The sequence below is a fragment of the Sceloporus occidentalis genome, unplaced genomic scaffold (genome assembly GCF_023333645.1).
Source record: "Sceloporus occidentalis isolate IW3139 unplaced genomic scaffold, rSceOcc1.0.p SCAF_1, whole genome shotgun sequence".
NCBI classification, from domain to species: domain Eukaryota; kingdom Metazoa; phylum Chordata; class Lepidosauria; order Squamata; family Phrynosomatidae; genus Sceloporus; species Sceloporus occidentalis.
Window position 1 is genome coordinate 150490659 of NW_028316981.1, and position 20491 is coordinate 150511149.

At 40.3% G+C, this 20491-nt stretch overlaps 1 protein-coding gene, 1 long non-coding RNA gene and 2 other non-coding genes across 8 annotated transcripts in view; 1 reads left to right on the forward strand and 3 right to left on the reverse strand.

The window, feature by feature from the left end:
- Positions 1–16564, forward strand: part of TEX2 (testis expressed 2) — a 113234-nt gene extending 96670 nt beyond the window's left edge. For 4 of the 5 annotated variants that reach the window (XM_089476964.1, XM_089476972.1, XM_089476982.1 and 1 more), the window contains exons 9-12: positions 4168–4293; positions 6141–6350; positions 10332–10452; positions 14612–16564. In XM_089476964.1, coding sequence (XP_089333090.1) covers positions 4168–4293; positions 6141–6350; positions 10332–10452; positions 14612–14734 — 580 coding nt within the window. In that variant the 3' untranslated portion in view covers positions 14735–16564. The remainder of the gene's footprint in view (positions 1–4167; positions 4294–6140; positions 6351–10331; positions 10453–14611) is intronic. The other variant, XM_089477001.1, reaches the window with a different exon arrangement.
- A 1958-nt stretch (positions 16565–18522) lies between these two features.
- On the reverse strand, positions 18523–18659 carry LOC149322403 (small nucleolar RNA SNORA50). Its single transcript, XR_016279592.1, has one exon. It is a non-coding gene; the product is annotated as a small nucleolar RNA SNORA50 (small nucleolar RNA).
- Positions 18660–18689: 30 nt separating this feature from the next.
- Positions 18690–20491, reverse strand: LOC149322404 (uncharacterized). Its single transcript, XR_016279898.1, has 2 exons — positions 20454–20491; positions 18690–18806 (listed from the first exon to the last, which is right to left on the reverse strand). It is a non-coding gene; the product is annotated as an uncharacterized LOC149322404 (long non-coding RNA).
- LOC149322405 (small nucleolar RNA SNORD104) lies at positions 19179–19242 on the reverse strand. Its single transcript, XR_016279587.1, has one exon. It is a non-coding gene; the product is annotated as a small nucleolar RNA SNORD104 (small nucleolar RNA).

Genomic DNA, 20491 nt, shown 5'->3' on the forward strand with positions numbered 1-20491 from the left:
TATTTTTAAGAATGAATGGTTTCACTGTTAGATGTTTAGTTTACACACTGTCACATCAGTGCATCTGATACTGTACCAACTTATAACTTGCTTACAAAGGATGAGGCCATGGCCTAAGAACATGCATTTTTAATTTAAATAAGAGCTTTGCTTAAATGTCAGCTACCTTGTTGATTTTTCTTCTTGTTGGCCTAATAAAGTCACACCTATACAAAATAAGCTAGAGATTTCACCATACTGTATCTTCTATAATTTAACTTTTTAAAAAATTTCCTTCTTCATTTTCTTTCCTTTTTAATAATATTTGGATTCGTCAATCTATGGATGTTTTTTCTGGTGAGTGGTATTTGTCACATCATCTCATTCCATGTGGAGTATTGATTTTGTTAGTGCTGAGCCCATCCAGAGGATTTTCTTTATTGAAAATAAGGGATGGTTTTAATTCATATTAGCTCTCTCATTGCTGAAGTATAGTATTTTACAGAGTCTAGATGTGGAGATTGCATTCTTTGGAACCAGAGCTTGGAAAATTTACTTTTGGGGGCTGTTGTTCCCAGAATCCCCCAATCAGTAGAGCTACTGAGAACTGTAGGCCAAAGAGAGTCACATGTTTTTCCTTTTCTTCTTTGGAGACAAGTATCTCTCCTTCAGAAATTTCAGTTTCCTCTAATGTCTGTACATTCCTGATATTGTCAAAAGGAGCACTTCCAGTTCAGTTCTCCCTCCATTCTTGCAGTTTTGGAACTCGCATCCCTCACTTATGTGCGAGGGACCAACGGAGGGGGAAATAATGGGGTGCGTGCCCAAGGCACTTGCTCGTGCTCCTGCAGCCACATGCCTATATTCAAGCCATTGGGGATAAGAGATGGTTTTAATTCACATTTGCTCTTTCATTGCTGAAGTATAATATTTTTCAGAGCCTAAATGTAGAGATTGCATTCTTTGGAATCAGAGCTTGGAAAATTTACTTTATCCATTGGTATTTGAATATATGCGAAACTCCATTTTCACGAGGGGATCCAGAACGGATCCCTTGCGAAAAAGGAGGGGCAACTGTATTCTGATTTAATTGGAAGGCTGTCTAGATAAGCACCTTATTCCTTGTATGCAACTTGAAGTGATAGGTCCAGAACAGTTTTGCCATGTGATAAGCTTACCTGTATCCATGCAGTGAATACACAATAATGTCCTTGCAAGTCTGGGCTTCTGTTCCACAGAATATATCAGATGCTGATACTTCATTGCTTGTTGTGATTATAATAGCCCGGTATAGATGGGCTCTTTGCGGCACGCCCATGACATGCTAGGATTCTTGGGGGCTGGGCGTGTCCATGCCCCGCAACCCTAGCACGTCATGGGCGCACTGCAGCTGCGCGGCACCTTCCAGATGGTGCGCACAACAATGATGTGCCAGCAGCACAGTGTCCAAATGGGGCTGCGCTGCTGGCACGTCATTGCGCTGACACTTTGGCGCGGCGCAGAAAAGGAGCCACTTCCACGCGCTCCTTTCTTGCTGTGCAGCAGTGCCACACAATTTGGTTGCTACAGCGCTGCTGCGGAGCAAGGAGAGGTGCCTCCCTGGTGCCTCTTTTTGGTGCTCTGCACCTCACAAATGACACTAATGGCAGGGTTTGCTAGGTGTCCCTTATTACAAGAGAATCTCTTATTTCAGGGTTGAAAAGCTTTTTCTTTTATATAGACGGAACAAGATGCCAAAAAAAATCCTGTTCTGGACCCCTCCGCATAAGGCAAATAGCACGTATGCTGGAGCCCCATTGAAAATAATGGGGCTCGTGCAAGGTGGTGCACACACCATTGCAACCCTGTCAGTATGGCTTTGAGCATAAGCTGAAAGCCACATAAAAGGCGTCTGCATATGATGCATGCACACTGTACATGTGTACATTATGCACTTTATCAATATAGACTGTGTTCATTTTACAATGAAACACATGGCCAAGTTAACTGTAATCAATTCTTTCATTTGGTATTTAGATGGAACACATGTTAATACGTAGCTACTTCCTGATTATCAAATCTTCATGTCATGAATTTCTAATGTCCCTTATTGATATTTTGATATTTGATACTTACTGGCCACATGAATAAAGAATAAACTACATGTGATGCAAGAAATTATTTTTGGACTTCACAATAGTTTTAACCCTAGAAGTAGCAATAGAAAGGAGGAGATTATTGAATAGAATGAGTAGATATTGGCCTGTAACCCCCCTGCCAGTTCAATAGCAGTAAGGAGGATGGGGTAGAAACATACATTGACTATGGGGAACGATATGGTGGGAGAAATAAACAAGAGTACTTCTGACCCAGTCAAGTCACACATACACAGCTGCTGTAAAGAAACTAGTATCAGGAGATCTGGCCCTATACCAATCCTAGGTCCCAACCAGTACAGATCTATTACATCAAAGGAATTTACAGTTCATTTTCAATTTTTGTTTTATTACATTCCCATGGATTAAATCAGTCTTTCTAGTTGGTTTTAATAATTGGATCCCCCCCCCCCAAAAAAAAAATACCCTGCCATGCTAAGAAAAGCATTGGCTGCTTTTAAAATGTTGGGTGTGATTTTAAAATATTGAGTATTATTTTGAATAATAGTATTGAAGACCCAGCAAAATGCAAATGAAAAGCACCCAGGATCAGTGTTTTCCCAGCAGACAATGGATCACTAATTAAGCAGACACAAATCCTCCTTGCATATCCTCCCACCCTGAGGCCTTGCCATTCAACAACAGAAGAATACACAGATTAACATGTAAATCACTCTTCCAAACCTAGAATCACACAGTATACACACACACATACACACCCAACTCTCTTCCATGCCAGCATTCTCTGAAGATGCTGACAAAATGTCAGGAATAAACTCTTCTAGAACACATCCACATAGCTCCCAAAAACCACAAAAGACACTCTGGGAGCCTTTTTGGTGAAGAGGTGGGAAAAAAAACAAGTATTGGTATAAGCTATGAGAATTAGCATGGGGTAATGGTTTGATTGCTGGACTATGTCTCTGGATAGCAGGGATTCCCAGCTTGGCCACAGGGTGACTTTAGACAAGTCTCACTCTCTCAGCCTCAGAGGATGGCAATGGCAAAACCCCTCTGAAGAAACTTGCTAAGAAAATCCCATGATAAGTTTGTTTGAAGGTCACTGTAAATCAGAAATTACTTGAAGGCACGCAACAACAACAAGATGTTGTACAAGATTTCCCCCCCTCTCTGACTCAGGGAAATCAAGTGTAATTCCTCATCTGGATAAAACCCTACAGTTGCCACTCAGCCCAGTTTAGCTAAAAATAAAATGTACCCATGTTAACACTTCAAACCATATTTATCCACCTCTTTTATGAATATATCCTATGGCAAAATTAATGACTGAGTGATTACACAAACACACACACACACTGTAGCCCTTCGCTCTGAAGAGATGCCACATAAATTTTTCTAGTGCATTACTATAGATGAGAGATGGTGGACACTAAAGAGACCTATGAGTGAGCTACCTGTATTCTTTACTTTTGAGCAGCTTTAGCTTGTAGCAAAACTTTGAATACAGGACCATATTATCTTGTTTAAAACTCTTCTTGTTTAGCTCCTGCTAGCAACCAGTGTGACAGGCAGATGTGACTCAGCTCACTTGCTCAAGGGATAGCAAGAAATGTGTTTGTGTATAGACTTCAGAGGCATGAAAATTCTTCTGGAAGTGACAGACAGCACTTGCAAAATCAAATGTGTTTCATCTAGAGAAATCCATTTGGACATACTAAGCATGTCCCATCAATTTTTTTTTAATCACTTGTTAAAATTCTCATCACATTTGATAGTATCTAATTTGCTGCACTCTTAATTAATGGTATTACAAAGTTATTTATGAAGGAGATGCAATTTGTGACATCTTGTAAATGTTTCACTTTCAGTTTGGCTGCATTGTTTTGTTTTTGAGGAAGGTATGACATGGCTGTGTTGAAGGATGGTAGAAGTACAAATGTATAGTGTTATGTCTAAGTCTCAGTGCATGGTTTGAGGAAAAATTAGTAGTTTAAAATCTTGAAGAGACAGAAGGAATGCCTGGGCCACACTAATGAAGTTTTATGTCCACACTGAAATGAGTCTCTCCCCTTCCTCCCTGCACCCTTCTCAGTTTTAGGCCAAGGGCATATTGCCTTGCAGACAGTGATGAGGAATCTTCAAGTGCTGGTTCCTCTGAAGAAGATGATCCTCCAGAAGTAACAGGAAGTGAGAAGCCTTTAGTACCAGGAGCAGAAGGGTGAGTATTTATTTTTTGTGAGTTACTGCCACAAGTTGGACATTATTTTCATTTGGGTCTCTCTTTTTTAATAGCGTTACCACACGTGGTACTTACAATAAGCGCCAGGTATTTCTTCTCCAATCTCCTAGACCAATCAGTTTGTTTCTGTATACATTATTATTAACCTTTATTTATAAAGCGCTGTAAATTTACACAGCGCTGTACAAAAATCTTTTAGTCAGATGGTTCCCTGCCCTCAGGCTTACAATCTAACATGAGATTGCTTAGAATCCACTGTGTCTAAGTGATAACTAGCAAAACTGGATGCAGTAAAATCCTTGGTGGTTTTCAAATGTAGATGCTTATAAGCAAGTTGAAGATGATTTGGGGTTTTTGGAAAAATGTCATCAGAATAAACAGATGACTCAGATTTTCTTCAGTCAGACCTAGCCAGCTTGGGTCTGAACTTTTTTTCTTGGAGCCCAGAAACCCTGCAGGCAGCTGAAATGTACCCCTAAACAGCAAAATGTGGTCTCCTTTTTATATTGATTATGATCTTCAGATGGTGTGAATAAGTTATGTACATCAGCACATAATTTGCTCCATATGTATGTCCACAGAAAGGGTAGTGATGAAGTGGCATATTACACTGCTACCAAACTTAAAGTACCATCTCTGCAGTGAACCACACTTGTGCACATCCTGCAAAATATTCATGAACTGTCTGGTACATCAAAGTTGAATTGTTAGTGGTTCTGAACAGGAGTAGGATCCCCATTGTCTCTGGTGGCATCCATCTTATTTCTCTGTTGCTGTCACTGTTGTACATTTAGAACACCTGCTTATGAATATAGAAGAGAGTCAGGCCATTAATCTCTCTTGCTTAGGATTGCTGTGGCCTCAGAGGGAGAGAAGAGCAGCAAGCATCTGCTGGACATAATCTTCTCCCCTCACTGTCCTCTCCTTTTCCTTTTGTGTAGTGTCTTCTTAGATTGTAAACCAGAAGGCAGGGAACTGTCAAATTAATCATTATGAATTGTCTATGTAGTGCATCATGTAAATAGATAAATAAAGAATAAGATGATAGTGGCAAAAGAAAGGATTATATCTACGTTGCTTCAGAAATAATGCTCAAGCCCATGCTTCTTAGTGTCTCCTGGAGGCAAAGAAAGAAGGCAAAGAAAGTGGTGAATAAATTGCCATTTATTATGCCAATTCATGTTGCAAGAAACCCATTTGCTGGTTAAAAATAGCCAACTGTCACACTGCTAGCACCATCTGGAAAGGGGAAGTGTTTGGGCCAAAAGAAAAATCAGTTGCTAATTGCTTGTAAACATATATGGGTTTCTTTTGGCTTTTTGATAATGCTAACCATCTGAATGCTGGTGCATACCAAAGATTTTGTTGTTGACAAACATGTAGATCAGTGCAGCATATCCCAAAAAGCCTGAATAATTTAGCAAATTGGAACTGATGGTGGGAATATCAAAAAGGGCAGTGTGTATTGCTGTAGTGCCTGCAGGGCTACATTTTGCACTACTGTTATTTTGCATAGTTCCTTACATAAAGTTATGAATCATCTCTCTCTTCTACCTTCATTAGCCATGTTGGAGTGGTAATCCAAGAATATCTGGAAATCATTCTTGCTCTATGCCATAGCAAGGCTGATGGGCTTTCTACTCTCGTTCAGCAGTGCTATGAATCCTTCCCCCCATTCCTCTTAATGGACTTAAGGCAGTAGAGTGGCCACCCTTGACCTCACATTTTCTATATTTATGGCTGCAGAATAGTACAAAACATAAAGAACCTTTATTTTCCAGGGACAGCTGTAAATTCATTTGGATGTCTTCTTTATTTTCTTATAGGTATGTGGGAGGGCATCGAACAAGTAAAATTATGAGATTTGTGGATAAAATTACCAAGTCAAAATATTTCCAGAAAGCAACTGAGACCGAATTCATCAAGAAAAAGATTGAAGAGGTCTCAAATACCCCACTGCTGCTAACTGTTGAGGTACAAGAATGTAAAGGAACATTAGCAGTTAACATTCCTCCACCACCTACTGATAGAATATGGTAAGTATTGTGAAGAAAATATAACTCCACAAGTTTCAAAACTGTCACTCTCAAGAGCTGTATAATTTGTCATTTGTTCTTTTGAAACTGTCATAACAGAAGTTTGATTTATTATTTTTGTGCATGCTGTGAGTGATTTTAACGTAAAATGTTTTTAATAATACATTGGGATGTCACTATTAGTTCCCATTAACAGTTGTTACTTAAACCGTATATTCATTTGGTGGCAGTCTGGTATACCACTTCAGACTCTAGCTGGGCTTTACATGACTGACCCCTGTCTATTGTGGTGGTGTCTTACGTCCAAAATGTTCATCGTTATTAAATTTATTTTGTAGACTTGCAGGTTTTAAAAAGCTGGCCAAAACAAACTATTTTATTAGGCTAAAGAAATAAATAAAGCTACTAAAATCCTGAAGTCAATTCATAACAGAGGATTAGTTTTTCTCTGTTTAAAATATTATGAAGCAGCTATGCTGCTTAGGACAATGGGTTGCAAAAGATGAATATCTTTAAAAAAATATTTTTTCTAATATCTTTATTAGTATTATAACTACTTACAATAATATATGAAAACTTTTACATAATATTCCACATATATATGATATATAACAGTATATCCCATTTTTTAGTACTTTGTCTAAATCTAATTCATATTTCTTTTCACCATATACTTTTCATAATTACACTAAGGTATATAACACTAATTCATTTTATAATTCTTTTCTCTCTTCTTATTCCCCCCCCCCCTTCACCAAGTGCTCCCCATCACAAGAGCCTAGTATCTTCTTATTACTCTACCCTCCAAAATTGTAACTCTTCCTGTGGGGATAAAACACCTCCTTCTTTTACTAAAGCCTTTTGTACAAATATTTTCCATATCGCTTCAAAATCATTTCTCTTCATTATTCCTTTTTTACAATTCCACAAGTTAACTTATCATTAATTGCTATTTGCCATATCTCTTTATACCAATCTTGTATTTGTAGATCTCCCTTATCTTTCCACTTTTTTGCTATCGTTAATCTCACTGCTGTTAATAAATTTGTAATTAAATCCTTTATAGCCTGGGTGCAATTAATCTTATCATATATAGATAATAATGCTGTCTTTGGACTAAATTCTAGATCAATTTCTTTAAATAGTACCTGCCAAAATTTCTTTACAGTTCTACAACCCCACCACATATAGGGATGCCATATCCCGGCGGCCCCCGGGACAAATCCGCTTTTGGGGGGCCCCTCCCGGTCCCGGTCCAGTTTGGTCCCCAGCCCCCGGTTCGGGGCCCGCACGGCACCAGCCCACCTTCCCCCCCCGCGCCACCCACCTCCTCCTCCTCCGTTCCAGGCCGCGCGGAGGAAGTGAAGGAGGAAGCGGTGCAGATCCCGCCGCGTAAGGCGAATTCTGCCTATGCTTGAGCCCCATTGGAAACAATGGGGCTCGTGTGCGGCAGCGCACGGGGCGCAACGGCCGCGCGCGCCCATTCAATTGAATGGGGCGCGCCGCCCCTTCCGCCCCGCATGCGCCCCGCGGCTTGAGCGCGTATGCTCAAGGCCGCGTATGGCGCGCCTGCGTATGGTGCGGGCGCGCTGTATTCTCTAAACTCTATAATTTTTCTCTCCCAGTTTTTTGTCCATTGTTCCAATTGAATACAATTAAACCAGGTTAATTTTAATCTTTGCAATTTCTCTATCTTTCCTTTCTCCTTCATTATCTTCATCCATTATTTTAGCCTAGATATTTCTTGATCTCTTAGCTCTTTCCCTAGTTCTTCCTTTAAATTTATTGGGAATTTTTTAAACATTATAACTGGTGTTAATGGTGAGATAGCAGGCATTAATTTTTCTTGTTTTTTCCAAATCTCTAATATATTCTTTAAAAGGGGGTTTTCTATTTCTTTTATTTCTTTCATAGTAAAATCTTTGGAAAATATATTTTTGATTTTTTTTCTCCATTTCTATTGTTTCCATCTCCAACCAGTCTAATTCCCCTTTCTCTATAATTTCATGTATAATATATCTTAATTGTTTTGCATTATAATACAGTTTTAAATTTGGGAGACCCAATCCTCCATCCTTTTGAGGTTTATACCAATATCTTTTATTAATCCTTACTTTTTTATTCCCGTTACAGTAATTATTCACTAATACTTGCCAGTTTTTTATTTCAGCATCTGATATTTGTATTGGCAACATCCTAAACAAAAAATGTATCTTAGGCAGAATTTTTATTTTTACTAATGCAATTCTACCAAACCATGATAATTTAATATTTTTACAGTGGGCCCTCACCTTACGTGGGGATCCGTTCCGGATCCCGCTGTGTAAGGCAAATTCCGCCGTGCACGGCGGCGGGGAGGGGTGCAACGGGCGCGCGCGCCCATTCAATTGAATGGGACGTGCCGTCCCGCGCGTGCCCCACGGCTTGAGCGTGTATGCTCAAGCTGCGTATGGCGCGCCCGCGTATGGCATAGGTGCGCTGTATATTCTTCTAATTTCCTTTTAATTTCTATTCTTAATTTTTTATAATTTTGTTCTTGTAGTTTTTGTAATTTTTATACCTAAATATTTAATTGTATCTTTTAATTTTATATCTATCTTTTTATCCTTTAAAAATTCCTATTCTTCTGTTTTTGTATAATTAAACAACATTAACACTGATTGATTCCAATTTACTCCTAAACCTGACATTTCTCCAAATTCCTTTAAATGCATTTTACTTTATTCATTTTTTAAGGGATCACAAAAGATGAATATTAAGGGGGGTATTACTGAGAATAAGTATTGGTCTTAACAGTTCTAAGTGCTAGAAGTAAATCAAGGGAGAAAATATGTTTTTGCAGTTTATTGACAGTCTGGGGAAACTATACAAAGGAAATTAAGGCTGCAGTCTAAACACACTTGCTAGGGCATGAGCTCCACAGCACAGTAGGACTTACTTCTAAGCAGTATTTTTGAGAGATTGCAAGGTCAGATTCCATTATCATCCAAGTATCTTCTGGTAATAATGTTCATGTCATGGGAAATAAAGCCTTAACTAAATTTGAGGAAACTAATACCCTAGAAGATCTTATAGAGTGTTATTCTTTTCAATTTATAATTTAATATTGGCATGTATTTTAACCTTTCTAGCAGGATTGGGGAATGTAAAGATATAATTTTCATTCCGATTGTCTTGGAGAGAAACTCATGATGAAGTTTTATTTTCATGAAGATAACTGTATTAGTTTGTTGCTGGATGAAGGATCTAGCAGCACTTTTAAGAGTTAGCAATATTTCAACATAAGCTTGCATCTGATGAAGTGGACTGGAGTCCAAGAAAGCTTATGTTAAAATATTTCAGTCTCCGAGATGCTGCCAGATCCTGCCCACATACTTCATAATATAAAGTGCTGTAACAGCAGTAGTTACCTGTGATCCGGTTAAGTAGCATATTTAAGATGACAAATTTATATGCTGGAAATGTATTTGAGATCAAGCAACAACTGAACTTACTTCTTTTGAATATTTGATCTAATTTTAAATACCATACATCTAGAATGAGTCTGAAGCCAGACACATTTATTTGTGTTACTAAACTGTCTGGATGAAAATATGTGAAGCCTTGTTAACTGCTGTTTGATATATTACCCTCAAAATTGTTTTAATTCTGTATTAGAATTTCGTAACATTGCTGAAATAGATCAGTTAAAGGTAAGGTATATCTGCATACTCTGAACTGGGAAAAAAAATCTTAATATAGTTTAAAACAGCCTCCTCCACCATACACACATACTGCAGAGACTGTACAGCTCTGTCACATTTTGAAATCACTGATCAGGAACAAAGTAGCTATTGAAGTAGCCATGTGTGTCCACCTTGCTGATCTAAAAAGGCAGTGGCTGGAGGAAAATGTGTATTTCCTTGAGCAGCTTAGAGAAAGAGCTGAGAAACAGACCTGATAAACGGACCAGTGTAATAGTTTATTATTTCTTCTGTTTAGGTATGGTTTCCGAAAACCACCTTACTTAGAGCTCAAAGCTCGGCCAAAGCTTGGTGAAAGAGAAGTGACTTTGGTTCATGTGACTGAGTGGATAGAAAAAAAATTGGAACAAGAATTCCAGGTATGTTTCTTCAGACAGCTGTTTTAATTCTACCCTGCAGAAGTAGTAATCTTCTCTTTTGACTTTTCCACATTTTCTTATATTACAACCTAGAACTGATATTTCAAGTCTTGGCACAAATTCATAATTAGGCATTGACTGGGCCATTATGAGATGTTTGGTTCTTATTTCTAAACCACTCCAGTGTTCCTTTGACTGTGTGTTTAGGATTATTGTCCTGCTAGAAGATGAACCTCAGACCTAGTCTCAGGTCCCTTCCAGGCTGAAATAGTTTTCCTCTAGATAGCTCCTTCCATCTTGCCTTCAATCCTGACCATTTTCTCAGTTTATTCCAAGGAAATATATTTCCACATGATGCTGCTACCACTGTGCTTCACTGTGGGGATGGTGTTCTCATGGAAAGAACACTATTGGTTTTTATGCCTCATACAGCGTTTTTGTGGCAAGGCCAAGTAGTTCCCCAGACTCAAAATGTTTCCCACATTTGTTGTGTCTCCCACATGTCTTTTTACATACTCCCACATGCCTTTGTTCATGCTTTGATATCGGTTTGCTTCATCAAGAGCTTTCTGGAATAAGCAGGTAATAGTTGTCCAATGGGTGGTTACTCCTGCCTCATTTGCAGATCTCTACAGCTCCTTCATTTACACTGGCCTCTTGATTACATCTGTGATTAACACTCCCCTTACCTTGCTACTGAGTTTTGTTGGACGGCCTTCTTTAGACACAGTCACCATTAGGCCATATTGTTTCTCTTTGTAATAACACGTAATGGTGCAGTAGAGAAAATTCATAATTTGGGATATTTTGCACGACTCATCCCTGGTTGGTACTTTGCCAAAAATTATCCCAGGCTTGTTTTAATATCTCCTTGGGTTTCATTATGTATTTTTATGTTCTCCAATAAATTCTGGGCCATTCTAGTAACAGTTGTATTTAATTTGAGATCACTTGGCACTGAACTTTCACACAGGTGGACTGAATTCAACTACAGTGGGCCCTCGCTTTATGTGGGGGATCCGTTCCAGACACATCCACCCCACGTAAAGCAAAAAGTGTGTATGTTCGAGCCCTATTGGATATAATGGGGCTTGTGCTCGCTGCGCAGCCATGTGCATACACCATTCTCCCATTTCCCGGGCAGCTTTAGTGTAAGCTGAAAGCCACCTATAACAAGCCCATATATGGCACGGGCTCACTGTACTTCTGTGAATTCTGGAGTCAATGCACTAGACTAGAGCTTATTTAGAGTATTACAGAAAAGGGAGTGAATACTGATGCAACATAAAATCCATTTGTTTTTGTTTACTTAACATTTATGCCAAAATAAAGATATTTCACATCTTCCCAGTACTGAGTATTCAATGTATATTAAGTGGTAACAATGCCAATTAAATCCATTTCTGTTCCAAGCAGTAACATAACAAAATGTGGAAAAGTCAAGAGGGATGAATATTTCTGCAAAGCATACATAGGTATCATTAGTTAATTTTTTCTACCCAGGAGGCACAGTGAGGGACATTGGGAAAAAATAGTCACCAGTCTTCCACATCAGATCAGGCGGTAGGGCCCTAGGCACATACTTGTATTTATTTATTTATTTACGTTATTTATACCCTGCCCTTCAGCCCTAATGGCTCTGAGAGCGGCTTACAATTACTGTATTATTTTTAATAAGACGGTTCCCTGCCCTCAGGCTTACAATCTAAATGACACGACACAAAAGGAGAAGGGGATGGTGGTGGGGAAGGGGATGAGGTCCAGTGGTTCTTCTCTCCCTCTGATGCCTGGACCAAGGCAGATGGACTGGAGGGAGGGCTCTTCTTCTTTAGGCTAGCCCCTGGTGGAGCTGGGCTGAAGGATGACAGTTATGGAGGGAGGAGCCTCTATCTTCCGGCTAGCCCTGATGGAGCTGGGCCAGCCTATTCTCTCCCTCATAGGCCGAAGGATTGTATGGCTTTATTAGATACATTTCGTGTTTTTCAAGATGGTGATGTGGACAAGTTCGTGAGAGGGATGAGGCCAGACAATTGTCTATCAGACCCATATCCATCCTGGCTAATTTAAAGCTTCCAAAGGAGAGGACTGGCCAGTTGGGCGAGGGAGGTTATAAATCCTTCTTTGAAAAAGAGTTATGTTCCAACCTCTCTAAAAGAAGCAATTGTAAGGCCTTTATTGAAGGGGGAAAAACTTAATTGGACCACATCTCCCTAGGTAACTAGCAGCCAGTCTCTAATCTCCCCTTTCTGAGCAATGTTCTAGACCAAATGCTGTCAACGTAACTCCAGGCTTTCTTGGATGAAATGTATTCCCTAGATACATATCTGGTTTCAGGCCTTGGTCACCTTGGTGGATGACCTACACTGAGAGTTGGACGGGGGAGGGAATCCCTGTTGGTCCTCCTGTATCTTTCAGTAGCATTTGGTAACAATGACTATGGTAACCTGGGTCATTTGGGTGATATGGGAATTGGAGGCATTGCTTTGCAGTGGCTCCAATCTTTCATGGCTGAATGTTCCCAGAGGGTGGTGCAGGGGACTGATGTTCAGCCATTTGACCATTAGCCATTTGGCCATCAGTATTGACACCTGTGTTTTTTAACATTTACATGAAGCCATTGAGCGAAGTCATCTGGAGCTTTGGCGGATGTTGTTAGTATGCTGATGCTACTCAGCTGTATCTCTCCTTTACAACTGATGCCAAAGAGGCTCAGGTAGAACTGAATCCTCTGGATACAGTAAAGGACTGGATGTGGGTGAATGGATGTGAAAATTAATCTAGACAGGATGGGTGTGCTGTTGGCCAGTAAGAAAACTAAACTGGGATTGAGATCACAGCCTGTTCTGGATGGGGTTGCTCTCCCTCTGAAAGACCAGGTTCATATCTTGGGGGTATTCTTGGACTGCTCCTGGAAAGCCAGGAGCAATCCAAGTGCTGCTCCTGGAAAGCTAGGTTGCTGCGGTGGCAAGGAACACCTTTGGCCAGCTATGGCTCTTGTACCAGCTGTGCTGTTTCTTGGGGAAGGCAAATTGGGCTAAAGTTTCATGCTTTAGTTACCTCTTGATTAGACTACTGCAAAGCACTCTGAGTGGGGCTGTACTTGAAAAGTGTTTGGAAGCTGCTGTTGGTGCAAAATGCAGCAGCCAGACTGGTGTCAAGTTTGCATTTTAGAGACCATATAACACTGGCTTCCAACTGGCTTCTGAGCTAAATTCAAAGTCTGGTGTTGACCTACAAAGACCTAAATGGCCTGGGGCCAAGATAACTAAAAGACCACCACCTCCCATACATACATGAGCCTGCCAGAAATTTTAGATCCTTATGCTCTGTTACATGTCTCAGTAGTTCCTTAAGTTAGGTTGATGGGTGCATGTAACAGGGCTTTCTCTGTAGCAGTATGTCAACTGTGGAACCTCCTGCCCAAGGAAGTGAGGCTGGCCACATCTCTTTTAACCTTCCAGTGGGCAGCTAAAATAATGCTGTTCCAGATGGCACTGAGAGTATTTTAATGTATTTTTAAAATATTTTTATGTATGCATTTTGTTATTATTTGTTCATTGCCTCAGGAGCCCTTGTGGGCTGGGAGGTGATACAGAAATACTCTAAATAAAAATAATATATATTATTTACATTTTATATTACAAATAAGATGAAACTAACAATTGAAGTGAGCTTGTATGTAAGAACAGATTACAGTGACTGTGCAGTGGCTTAATGCCAGCTCAGATTGTTTTGCTGTGCTTCTGAAAGATATTTACACTGCCTTGGTGAATACCTAAGTATCTTGTGTTGTGATATGGAGACGGAGAGTTGCTTTATTTCACTTTTCATCAGTAAGGTTTAATGAGGAATACAGAGGTATGTTGAATGTACAGATTATTGTAACATTTTCAAACAGAAAGCTTATTTCTGCCCAGAATGATATGGCTGGACATATTGTATTGCTAACCATTTTAATAGTTCTATCCCTAATAAGGTACATTTACAAAAATATTCCATTTAGAGTAACGTTGTAAAAATTCTGTCCAAAGATCAAAATAGTGCTGTCATTTTCTTCACCGAGTTGTTTTTAAACGTCATTCCAACTCAAGGAACAACACACATTTTACTTGATTATGGTTCTTTGAACAATGTTCTAATACATTTTTACATCTTGCAGAAAATTTTTGTCATGCCAAACATGGACGACGTTTATATTCCTCTAATGCACTCAGCCATGGATCCACGCTCATCTGTGTGTCCTCTGAAAGAGTCTGTCACAGATGCTACTGATCAGCCATGAAATGTGAAGACTGCAGTTTACAGTATTAACAAATTGTTTTTATTGTTTTTAAAATGAACCTGTCTCAATATTTTTTTTGTCTTTGTGCCATGTTTTATTTTGCTTTTTGAAGAGGATTGCTTATGCCAGTTGTTGCTCCAGTTATCCAAGTATTGCTCCTATGTACTTGAGTCACTTGAGCACTAATTCGATTTCTAAAGTGGTCTTTGCAGTTGCTGCTGTTGGGCTTTCAACGTAGAAGTTAATGTGTAATATTTTGCAGTAAATAATTAGGGAAGCTCCCACCAGTTGCAATTGATCCAGCTTTGACACCCATGGTGTTGTTTGTTGGCATACAACATTGGCAATGCACATAGGCTTGTCTCACACAGCCACCTGAAATCTGTCCCCTATAAGAAATAAATCTGTGTAACTGGAGGACCTTCCGCAACCCTTCTCTCTCAGGCAGTTGGTGGTGCAAAATGAACTTGCACGTTCTTTCACTTCTGCAGTCTGATAGCTTGTGTCAAGCAATTTTGAAATGTTTTCCAGAGTTAAGAATGTAAATTGGATGTATAGGAGATATTGTGAATCACTTCATATGGATTATGCATAATAACTTATTTTTTCATACAAAATTATGTTTTGGGAAACAAGTAGCCATATAAAACATGCAAACACACAGAATCGGTTGGCGAGGAATCTAGAAATTGTGCAGAGCATGGAGGCAAATCATTTTGGGGAGTTATAATTCCCAAACGTTTAACTGTTCCAAGCTCTGAGAGAGAAATTAGGCAAAGCCATTTAGACCAAACCATAGTCAGCCTTTAGTGAGGTACAATCACTGGTGGCTTGTGATTTAACAATGAATGTGGAGACATGAACACACACAGAAATGTCTAATGTGCTCTGTGTGTGCATGCATATATTTATGCACTAGGAATGATTAGTTACCTTGTATAGATGGACTCATTCAACCTGACTGAATTGTCTTGCATTTCTGTTGCTTCTTGCATTCACTTTGTGCATAACGCAGAGTAAAGCCACTTCTTTTTGTCACCTTTTGACACCACCTAAAGAGGCGCTGAGCTTGATTGCAACTACTTTTGTCATCTTTTAATCAAATCCCATTAGATGGTATTAGTGTGGAAGTGCCACAGGACTCCAAAGCACTACTGGTTATGGCCAGCACTCCAGAGAACTTGCTGTTCCTTTTCTATATGGACATTTTAGTTAAACATGCTCATTAAATCAGTAACCATTTTGAACACTACATAAACAATGATCAACACCAGTAATGAGTGTTTTCTTAATACTCAATATTGCCAACTTATATTGAGAGAATGTTAATTTAGTTTACAAGTAGGTGAGCTAGTTCACCATTTAATAGTGTACTGCTTTAAGTGGTTTTTAAATCTTTTTTGTACATTGTGTTCAGTTACTGTGTATAAAACTTCTCATGATTTGCCATCTCTAAATGAAGCAAATTGAAGTTTGTTTTTTTAAAAATGCACCTTGCCTGAAACACCTTTAAAGAAAATAAGCATTTAATATATTTAAATGTTCCTATTATTTGAACACTTATTTTTGTTACCTACAACTTCTGTGACCATTCCATTTTGTGTACTGTCCCAGCTCTTATTCTATGAAAACATCTGCCTCTTCCTAGTCTGCATGTCTTGTCCACGGCTCTTTTTCCATGTGCAATAACAATCAAAGTCTAAAGACTAGATGCACTAATGTGTATAAACAGTCCTTCAGATTTGACACAAGTGACTTCATTGCACTTCATAATTAGACTATGTGGGTTATTACAGTGGGCTTGCTTTTTCTGAAATAAATTTATCCCATGTCAAACTTGTGTTGAAGTTATTTCTGAATCATAGGTGGTGCTAGTCCAAGAGCTTTGGGCAGTGCATGGTTGTAGCACTGTAGTAGTGATTGCCTATGCAACTGGACTGGCAAACCTTTAGGAGCTGCTGCATTGCCCCTGAGGTTCTCTACACAATTACTTTTCCTCTCCTAATGATACCATCTTTCTGTAGCTTCCTAGAACTTTACCAATCCTCAAAGGGTAAAAAGACTGCAAGCGCTGGGACTAAGACTCTGAGGAACAGGGCTCGAATCTCTGTTCAGCCATGAAAATCCACTGGGTGACCTTCGGTAAGTCAATCTCTCAGCCTTAGATAACGGTAATGGGAAATCGTCTTTAGAGATTTGTCACAAAAACACTATGATAGCTTCACCTTGGAAACAACTTGAAGGCAAACTTTGCCTAATTCTTTTCTATCTTTCTGAGCTGAAAGAGGTTCCTCACCCTTGCTGTACAACAAATGTGGTTTTTGATCTTGCCAACACAAATAGCTGGCCTAAGAAAACCAGTAACAGACTGGTCAACCCAGTATCCCTCACAACTGGCTACAACATAGAATCTGAGCTGGAAGAGACCACAAGAACCACCCAGTCCAACTCCCTGCCATGCAGGAACTCACATCAAAGCACCCCTGACAGATGACCATTCAGCCTGTTTAAAGATCTCTACAGGAAACTCCACCACAGTCCAAGGGAGTGCGTTCCACTGTTGAAACAGTTCTGTGACGTGGAATCTTCCCTTGTAGCTTGCATCCATCGTTCTAGGTCCTATTCTCTGGAGCAGCAAAAAACCAAGTCACTCCATCTTCAATGCAACTCGCCTTCAAATAAATAGGAATACTGCATCATATCCCCTCTTAACCTTCTCTTCCTTGGGCTAAACATATCCAACTCCCTAGGCATGGTTTCCAGACCCTTCACCACTTTGGTTGCCCTCCTCTGGACATGCTCCAGCTTCTCAACATCCTTTTTGAATTGTGGTGCCCAGAACTGGATGCAGTATTCCAAGTGAGGCCTGACCAAAGCAGAACAAAGTGGTATTACTTCCCTTGATTTAGATACTCTATTTCTATTGATACAGCCTAGGATTGCATTGGACCTTTTAGCTATTGTATCACTGTTTGTGGTCCACTAGGACGTCTAGATCCCTTTCATAGGTATTGCCCCCCCCTCCCGCCTCATCTGTTGACTTCATTTTTTTGCCCTTACATTTCTGTTGAAATTGTTAGTTTTGGCCCAGCTTTCTATTTCAAGATCATTTTGATCCTGTCCTCTGGGGTATTAGCCACTCCTCCTAATTTGGTGTCATCTGCAAATTTGATAAGCATTCTCTCTATTCCTGCATCCGACACTTTTCTGTTGAATAGCACTGGGCCCAGGACAGAACCCAGCAGCACCCCACTGGTCACTTCTCTCCAGGATGAAGAGGACATTGCCGAGCATCCCTTGGGTTCAGCCAGCCAGCCATTTACAAATCCACGTAACAGTTGTACTGTCTACTCTAGCCCATATTTTAGTGGCTTGTTTGCAAGAATATTGTGGGAGACCTTGTCAAAAGCCTTATTGAAATCCCTCCATCTACCAAGCTGGTAATTATCAAAAAAGGAGATTGAGAAACCCATGTTGACTTATTGTGATTATGGCATTCCTTTCTAAATGCTTAGATTCTTTTTCCTTGCAGCTGGACCTTTCATTCCAACTTCATTAAGACTATAGTTTGTCCACCAAAATAGACAAATCATTTTCATGCTCACTACATGAGAACTTTTTATTCATGTAAATCACCCACCCCCCACGCCAGTGTACAACCTGTCCAGTTCTTCCTATAAACCAGAAACCCGCATGTCCTGGATCATAACTTTCTGGTGGTCCAAATGTAAACATTCTGCAATTTCCTACTGATTTTTTTAAATGTGGCAAAGTATAGCTATGGGATGAAATGTAACTTGCCTTTAAAAATATCACTCAGTTTTCAGCTGAGCAACACCAGTTATAAGCAAGTTCTTTATTTTTGCACTGCAGCGTAGCCAGTGAGGCCATGAGGGGGCCATGCACCAGTTTAAAGGCAGTGCTTTGAGCCTATTAAGAAAGGGTCCACACAATGTTTTCTTGGAATTTTTATTTACATAAGAATGCATGCTCTCAACAATACTTTATCAAGGAGCAACAGTTGCTTGCAGGGTTTTCCATTCCGTAACATCAAGGTAGAATCCTGCAGGACCTATAAACAAGCAGAGCAAAATTCAGAGAAGGTACAAAGGGCTTGCTTTGCACCTATGTAGCAATGATGGTCTTTCAGATCTTGGCTCATTTGTGAGGGACATGTGACCAGTTTGGAAATTCCTTTTCCACCTCACAATAGCGTCATAAGATGGGCAATTATTTCCATAAACTACCATCATCTCATGAATTTGCTGGGCACTATTACCCTTCAAATGCAAAAACTTTATCATACTGTGAGCCTCAATCTTCTCCATCTTGCACTTTAGTCACTTTTGGCACAACATGATGACACTGACCAAGTTTCACTGATATGGCAACAAGCAGGCGCAACTGAGAAAAGAGGTACTGGCATAGCCAACTGATGCTGGAGGCTCAGATTCAATATCTCTTCATGTGCGTCAGCAGTCTAACACGCTAAGAGAAATCATCACAGCAGCCAGCAATGTTTCAGGACAGCTACAATCTCAAGGTACAACCATGCCTCGTCCCAGGCTTCCAGCTCCACAGATATATTAGCAATGGGTGGCATCTGTAGACAGAAGGCCACAGGGAATCCACTTTAAACAAAGAATTTGAACGGTCCAAGGGTTTCTACACACATACGTGGCGGGGCTGTCCTTTTGTACAGAAATTTTGGGGTCAAGTGATAAGAAAGTAGTAAAATTATAGGCAAGGATGCTCACTTGAGCAAAGAGAATTAGTCTGAAGAATAAGGGAATGAATAATAATGAAGAAGAAGCAGCAAAGTATGTATTAAAAACAACACAAGCCTTGCTAGTATAAGGAAGGAAGGAAAGTTTCTGAGTAGGGTAATTATTCTAAACTCTTTTAACAAGCACGAGGGGAAGGGAGCATGTGTAACACACTGTGTGTGTGTGTGTTTGTATATATTCAATTTAAAAATAATAATAAATAATTTAAAAAACAACTCGAACGGACATAAAATAAAAGCAGTTCACTGGTGGGGCAGGGTGTGTCTACACAATAGAAATGATGGCAGTTTGACACTGCTTTAACAGCCATGGCTCCATGTTACAGAATCCTGGGATTTGTAGTTTGCAGAGAGGCTCCATCATCCTTTTCAGGGGAGGCTTAAAGACATGGTAAAACTACAAATCCCAAGGTTCCATAGGATGGAGATGTAGTTTAAAGTGGTGTCAAACTGCACCATTTCTGCAGCGCTGATGGCTTCATTCAACATTTCAGTTCAGCTGCACTTTTGTACCCCGGTTCTCGCTAACCCACGGGGGCTGGCTGGCTGGCAAGAAGCCAGGCGGGACACTCCCAGGAGCCATCCTTCCTGCGGGGAGCCCGAGGCAAATGCGGGGCTCCCACTTCCAAGGCCTGAGAGACGTCTCCCAAGAGGCACGGACCGCAGCCCCTCTCCAGCCTCTGCCCTCCTTTCAGGCGGTGAAGAATGGCGGGACTGGCAACCAAGCAACGCCTGGAAGGGTCCCAGCCCCTCCACCCACAACCACCGCCTCGGCCTTACTCTTCCTGGGGCCCTTTCCCCGCCTACGCCAGGCCTACCAGTCCCTTCCCTGCATCCGGAAGGAAGCCTCCGTCCTTCCCTCCCTCACTATTATTCCAGTCCCACGAAACAAAATGGCGGCCGCTTTCCGGAACAAGGCAGACAAACACCTACCCTCGCGCCTAACTTCCTGCGAAAAGGGCCGCCCACCG